This window comes from Penaeus japonicus, unplaced genomic scaffold (assembly GCF_977035675.1).
Source record: "Penaeus japonicus unplaced genomic scaffold, GWHDUDI00000001_assembly GWHDUDI00000014, whole genome shotgun sequence".
NCBI classification, from domain to species: domain Eukaryota; kingdom Metazoa; phylum Arthropoda; class Malacostraca; order Decapoda; family Penaeidae; genus Penaeus; species Penaeus japonicus.
Window position 1 is genome coordinate 7,723,881 of NW_028234416.1, and position 7,500 is coordinate 7,731,380.

The following is a 7,500-nucleotide window of genomic DNA, read 5'->3' on the forward strand; positions in this document are numbered from 1 at the left end:
CATCCTGCGAAGCCGAGATAAAACGGCGAATCAGGCTAGGTTGGAGTGCCTTCGGTACACATAGTAATATATTACGAAGTCATCTGCCACTATGTCTAAAGAGAAAGATTTTTGACCAATGTGTCCATCCCGTCATGACATATGGATCAGAGACATGGACTACGACCAAGGCACTCGAGAGGAAATTAGTAAGCGCCCAAAGAGGAATGGAAAGGCTTATGCTAGAAATTAGCTTAAGAGACAAGAAAAGGGCCACATGGATAAGGCAACAAACAAAAGTAGAGGATATACTCAAGAGCATCAAGAAGAAAAAGTGGCAGTGGGCTGGACACATATACCGGAGACAGGACAACAGGTGGACAAAGAAAACAACAGAATGGGTAATACACGACACAAAGAGACCCAGGGCAAGACCAATGACTAGATGGCGGGATGAAATAGCGAAATTCGCAGGAGTAAACTGGAATCAGAGAACACAAGACCGGAATGACTGGAAAAGATTGAGAGAGGCCTACGTCCTGCAGTGGATTGATACAGGCTGATGATGATATATATACATATATATATATATATATATATATATATATATATATATATGTGTGTGTGTGTGTGTGTGTGTGTGTGTGTGTGTGTGTGTGTGTGTGTGTGTGTGTATAGACACTTTTTATCTTTTTTGGGAAGAGGAGCTTTTTTTGAGAGATAAAACCGAAAAAAAGTTTGTATTATATAAAAGCATACATATATACATACATATATATATCACTATTCTATAAACCTCAACATCAATAATAGTAAATAATTTTACCATCAGTAACCCCATTATAACTGCTAAAGATCATAAATGTTATCTAAAAAAATACAGCTTTAGCAACAAGATCTAAACGCAGAAGATTATCAACGATACGAGACACTTATCTGAAGCAGTGACTATCCGACTGCCTGACTGAGCCCCGTCGACGTCCTCTCTCACAGGAATCTCGAGAGGCACTGACCGAAAGCGGCCTCGTCAAGGGCCACGCCTACAGCATCACGGGGGCGCGGCGTTGCAGGGTGAACGCTCCTCGGAGGCCGTACGTGGAGCTCCTTCGCCTGAGGAACCCCTGGGGGGATGAGGTGGGTTTTGGCTTGGGTGGTTCATGGGTCTCTCTCTCTTTCTCCCCCCCCCCCCCCTATCTCTCTCTCTCTCTCTTACCCACACTCACTCTTACCATCTCTCACTCGCGCGCACGCGTGCGTGTGTCTCCGTGTGCGTGTATATGCAATTTTGTATATGATACTACATACATATATGTATTGGCATTATATATCTTTATACCCACGTTTTAATTTGCATAGAATGTTCATCTCTCTAACTCCACTCTTCTAGACGAAGTGGACGGGTCTATGGAGTGAGGGATCTGAGGAGTGGAAGCTGATTCCGAAGTCAGAAAAGGAAAAACTCCAACTCAGTGTCGACGAGGACGGGGAGTTTTGGATGTCATTCAATGTATGTGGCTGAGTATAGAACGAAAGTTTGTTTATATTCTTCTGAAAAGTGAGGATTCATTATTGGATTTGTTGATAAAAGTTGAGATATTCAAGGAAGTTTTCAAATAAGTCAAAGAGTGCCTGATTTGCCACCTTTCACACACACACACACACACACACACACATATATATATATATATATATATATATATATATATATATATATATATATACATTAATGTATAGATATAATATCTTTACTACGGTTTATACCATAGGATTTTGCAGAAAATTTCGACGAGTTGTTCATCACAAGCCTGAACCCACACACCGTCAACGAGGAAGCTAAGGAGCAGCTCTTCACTTTGGCTGACGTGGTCACCGAGGCCGTCCTCCATTCTCAAGAAATAAGGTCAGCTGAGGTCAACGCCGTGAAGGTTTGGGAGGTCGTGACCTATGATGGGTCTTGGGTCCGTAACGCCACGGCAGGAGGAGGGAATACGAAAGAGAGTGAGTTTGGATGTGATGTTACTTGAGTTAAAAAACATATATTTTTTTCGAATTCTCTTACATCCGCTGCAGCACATTATATCTTACAGCTCTGCAAACAGATAGACAGGAATAAATTGATATATACCGTAAACAGAAACCACATTCATATAAGAAAATGAGAGAGACCTTTTATATAGACAAAAAACGAATCACCAGTACCACTTTATCAATCTCCTCTCACTCCTTCACCCTTCAGGAGTGTTCTGCAGTAATCCGCAATACATTCTGGAGCTGACAGAAGCTGATGACAGCGTGGACGGAGAGGACACTTGCGCTGTTATAGTGTCCCTCATGCAGAAGAACAGGAGGGTCAAGCAGTTGCCCATTCACCCCATCGGCTTTTTCATTTATAAGGTGGTCCCGTCGGTGAATTGTACTAATCTAATTAATTACATTTTTTTGATATTTTGATGATCTGAGAGTCGACATTAGTAGCTGTGAAATTCATCCGTGTTTCAACATTTCCAGTAAAGAAATATTGTGTCTGGAGGTAGTACTGGTAAAATGTTAAATGTACAATCAGTAAATGAAATAGAATGGTCAAGTTGAAATTCTATTCTCAATCTATATATAACAACAACGACAAAAACAACAACAACGCCTAACAAAGAGATATCCACACATAAACACAATAATTTAGAGGAGGAAAAGGTAGAGAAAATATTTCACGCTAAATTTACAAGCTAAGACGATCCTCTTTCTAAAGAGTATGTAAACTTTCTATACAAAATACATACATCTAGATCCTACACTAAACCCTGCTTTCCACATCCTCACAGATCGAAGAGGGAGAAAAAATACCCCGTCCAGTCACCATGTCTTGGACAAGGCTACACGTGCCCTATTTTTACACCAAGACGTTTGCCAAGACTCGCACCGTAACCCACCGTCTGTCCCTCAGTCCAGGTCGATATCTGGTCATCCCTTGCACCCACAGGCAGGACCTGGAGGCTGAGTTTCTCCTGCGGGTGTTCTGTGAGAAGCTCGCCGTGATAGAGTGAGTGTTCGAAACGCGTTCGGATTCCTGTTTGGTGGTTTGTTTTGGTTCTGAATCGTGTGTTACTTTACGTTGCTGTTTGTTTTCATCGATTTTCTGATTTTCTGCGCTCCATTTCTCCCGTTTTTGTTTTCAACTGAATTATGTGTTGTTTTATTTCAGAGAGAATGACGAGGAGGCCCTAATTCTCGATACTGTCGAAGTAAGTAGCACATCGTACATATACTTATGGATATGCATGCATTACATACTATTTATACATACGCGAAAATATGATATGATATAGAAAACAATATCCGTAAAAAAACAGCTCTGATTATTAGTATGTTGTGCTAATCTTCATACTTGCATAACTATTTTTAATTGGATATTAACAATAGAAACATATAAACTGATATTGCTAATAGTCCATCATCATCGTAATGCCCATAACACTAGTAATAATAAGAACATCAATAAAAACAGTAATAACAATATATGAATATATATTTTGACAATCATCATTCCTAGCACTGTTACTATCGTCACTATCCCCCTTCAGGAGCCCGAGGACGAGGTAGACCACGACGTCGAGTTCAGTCTGCGTGGCGTGTTCCGTACATCGGCCGGGGAGGCGAATGACGTTGATGCTGTCCAGTTACAGTGCATGTTAGACCAACTCTTCCCTTGTAAGTCGTTTGACAGAACTTTACTTTTCTTAAAAAAAGTTTAATGTATATTGACAATACTACTTCTTCTCCGGAATGCCAGTTTGCAACACACAGATCAATGTCTCTCCTTGCAATTCATCCTCGACTCTTACCCCCCTCTCTAGCTGCAGGTTTCGGTGACTCTTTGGACTTCTCCAGGAGCCTCCTCGCCATGATGGACGTGGACCTCTCAGGGACAGTCAATTACTACGAGTTCGAAGCTCTCGTCTCCTCCCTCAGGCGATGGGTGGTGAGTTCTGAAGTTTCTTGGGCCCTTCCTTGGTATTTTTTTCTGTATTTGCTGTATTGTTTCACTGTATCGTTCTGTTGTAAATGGGAGGGGGGGAGGGTGATCATTCCTTTAATAAGGGGGGAAGAGGTGGATGTAGTTTGTTTGGGATGTATAGTTTGTGATTATTTTAATGTTTATTTTAAAATGTGTTTGTCTTTTACGGCGTATTGGAAGGAGAGAATATATTATGTAATTGTATGTTTGTTATATATTGGTTTCTCAGATATTCATGATATATAGAGGTGGCTAAAGTAAAGAAAATAAATACAGGAGAATGTTGATAAAGAAAGATCGAATCTCTCCTCCTTGCTATTCTTTCCCGTTTCCAATATCCTCCCGTCGTTAGTGTCAACAAAATCCCGAAATTCGACACACGAAAAAAAAAAGATAAATCCACAAATCAAAATCCCGATTTCAGAGAATTTACGACGAAAAGAAGGACGAGGAGAGCGGGCTGCTGTCGGGGCACTCGTGGGGCCTGGGCGAGGCGCTGCGGGAGCTCGGCCTCCAGGTCCCGAGGCGCATCCGGGCCCTGGTGGTGGTGCGCTACGGCGACCAGCGCGGCCACATCGCCCTCAGGGACTTCCTCATGGCCACCTGCAGGATCTCCGTCATGTTGGGTTAGTGGATGTAGTTGGCCCTTACGGCTGAGGGGCTTTTTTTTCGTAACCATAGTTACAGCATACACACACGCGCACACGCACACTAATATGCACACACAGTCACACGTACATGCGCACACACACAAACACACACACACACACACACACACACACACACACACACACACACACACACACACACACACACACACACACACACACACACACACACGCACACGCACATGCACGCACAGTCACACACATTTTTCCCGTCTTTTTTTTATCACATATATTTTCTATTTTTTCCGTGTCACGTATTTCCTTTTTCTCTTTCCTCTTCTCTGTCTTTCTCCATCTTGTCTGAATTCATTCTGCTCCTTTGTAGCATATCTTTTTATTTTGTTTTGTTTTACATCTTTTATCTCTTTCCGCCTTTTCTTCTCCCTTTCTTTGCTCTCTTTTCTTTCATTTCTCTCTGCCTTCCTTCCTCTTCCATTTTTTTTTTCATCTGCTCACACATTTAGAATTCTCTCTTTTTTCAGTTTATTTTTGTTTTCTTTTCCTTTTTATATCTTCCTTATACAAAACCTTTCTCGCTTTTTCATTTTCTGGTGTCTATTTTACGTATTTGAAATTCTCTTACTCTCTCTCTCTTTCTCTCCCATTCCCATGTCCTTCCCTTTTAGTCCAATTTATAAATGGTATTGAATTCTCTTCTCTTTCTGGTTTTCCTTTTTCTTCATTTTCTCCAGTTCCTTTTCTATCACTTTACACGTGTAAAGTTCTACTATTCCTATCTTTCTTTTTTCCAACTTATCACATATTTAAGACTCTTCTTCACCTCTCTCTCGCTCTCTCTTATTCTTTCGTTCAATTTTCTTTCTCAAACATTTAAAATTACATTTTCTTTTAATATTCTCTTTTCTTTTTTTCCATCTAAACATCTAAAATTTTCGTCTTTTGTTTACCACTATGCCTTTTCTTCCTATCATACATTCAATATTTTCCTTATTTCTCTCACCCTCTTTCTTCATTTTCTTTCCTTTCCCTTTCAAGATGCTACTTTTTCTTCATTTTTCCCTCTCTTCCTTTCGTTTTTCCTTTTCCATCAACTCACAAATCGAAGATTCGCTTTTCATTTTTGTCTTCCATTTCCCTATTTTCTTCGTATCGCTTATCTGAAATTCTCTTTCCTCTTATTTTCAGTGAGATTCCAAGCCCATTGTGTAGAGGAAGATCAACAGGCGAAGATCCCCCTTACAGAATGGCTTACAAACACTCTCTATTGCTAGGAAGAATCACCCTTATGTAAGGAAATTAACAAACCTTTTTTGCAACAAAATCAGGGACCCTTATAATATCAAAATGATGTTCCTTTGTTTAATGAAGATGAAGTATCCTTGCGTAGTAAAAATGGTGTATCTTTTATTACCCGTGATATGTAGCCTTATGTAGCAAAGCCATTTATATTATGTTACGAACATTTTGTACCATTGTGTGATAACAATTTTGAATCACTATATAGCAAAAATATTTTCCCCTCTGTAGAAAAAGAAGAAGAAAAAAAGTATCCTTGTGTACCTAAAATTATGTATTAAAAATCCCGAACCCCTATTTAATAAAAAATGTGTACTCATATGCAATTAAACTCATATACCCTTTTTGCTACTAAAATTGTGTACCATTCTATAAAAAAAAATATGTATATGTATCATTTTATATCAAAAATGAAGTAACTAAATATGATATAATACATAATGTTATACCAATCTGTGTTCCGAGTTTATTCCGCAATATACAACATGGTTCAAAGAGACTTAGTTCTTTTTTCTCTTCAATTGTATACATTATTACTTACAATCCTTTGCATATGAGTTTTTGTGACCATTTATTTCCAAAATCATTTTAGTGTATTTCTCTTTTCTGATGAATAAAAGGACAGGATACAGTACATACTTCCTTGTTTTATTTTGGTACCATCTCAACGGGAAGGATGTGTGGCTGAGGAGGAGGAGGAGTTATTTGAATAAAGTTTATAGTAATAAATGTAGATAGAGGTATAAATGGGACTAAATAACAAAGTAAGAGATGTATTCAAGGCGTGTAGACTATATCAGACTTGCATTACAGTGTAGTCTGATGAAGAGATAATCAGAACGCGTTAATCACATCTCTTGTGTTGTGGAGTTATTCAGTATGATTTATACCGTGTGTGTTTGTGTGTACAGCACACACACACAAATACAACACACACACATACATATGTGTGTGTGTGTGTGTGTGTGTTTGTGTGTGTGTGTGTGTGCGTGTGTGTACGTACACACACACACACACACACACACACACACACACACACACACACACACACACACACACATATATATATATATATATATATATATATATATATATATATATATATATATATGTATTGAACACACATATACATGAAGATGCTGATTCATCCTCAGAACAAACTCGCACATTGAGGAAAGAAACCACTAAAATGAGTTCATTCTATAAACAACTGCCATTTCCAATTTTCCTTCCTGCTTACTATTTGCAGGACACACGCAAGGAAAAACGGAGCGGGGCAGGCGGAGTAGGGGAAGCAGGGGGGGGGGGGGATGCAGGGGATGCAGGAGGGTGAAGAAGGGATAGGAGGGGGTAGTAAGGAGGAGTTGGTAGTAGGAGGGTAGGAGGTGGGGGAGGAGGAGAGACACCCTGAGGGAATCCTACACATATCAGACCACAAGCCAAGGAGAGAGGAAAGCCTTTCCTTCACTCCCCTGACGTCCTACTCGACACAGGATCCAGGAGCGGACTCGAACCTCGCTGCCATGGCCAACTTAGGCAGCCAGTTCAAGGGCGCCGCCTCGTGTCTCGTCCTGTACCTCCTTG

The 7,500-nt window shown here is 40.0% G+C and overlaps 2 protein-coding genes across 3 annotated transcripts in view; both read left to right on the plus strand.

Annotated features, from left to right (window-relative positions):
- LOC122264308 (calpain-B) overlaps positions 1-6,554 on the plus strand; it is a 12,083-nt gene extending 5,529 nt beyond the window's left edge. For both annotated transcript variants that reach the window (XM_043033144.2, XM_043033151.2), the window contains 10 exons: positions 973-1,113; positions 1,367-1,486; positions 1,746-1,977; positions 2,216-2,373; positions 2,799-3,016; positions 3,179-3,218; positions 3,558-3,684; positions 3,831-3,955; positions 4,416-4,617; positions 5,806-6,554. In XM_043033144.2, coding sequence (XP_042889078.2) covers positions 973-1,113; positions 1,367-1,486; positions 1,746-1,977; positions 2,216-2,373; positions 2,799-3,016; positions 3,179-3,218; positions 3,558-3,684; positions 3,831-3,955; positions 4,416-4,617; positions 5,806-5,891 — 1,449 coding nt within the window. In that variant the 3' untranslated portion in view covers positions 5,892-6,554. The remainder of the gene's footprint in view (positions 1-972; positions 1,114-1,366; positions 1,487-1,745; positions 1,978-2,215; positions 2,374-2,798; positions 3,017-3,178; positions 3,219-3,557; positions 3,685-3,830; positions 3,956-4,415; positions 4,618-5,805) is intronic.
- An 844-nt stretch (positions 6,555-7,398) lies between these two features.
- LOC122264428 (uncharacterized) overlaps positions 7,399-7,500 on the plus strand; it is a 7,952-nt gene continuing 7,850 nt past the window's right edge. The window contains exon 1 of the mRNA XM_043033315.2: positions 7,399-7,500. This exon is cut by the window's right edge and continues 246 nt beyond it. Coding sequence (XP_042889249.2) covers positions 7,440-7,500 — 61 coding nt within the window. The 5' untranslated portion in view covers positions 7,399-7,439.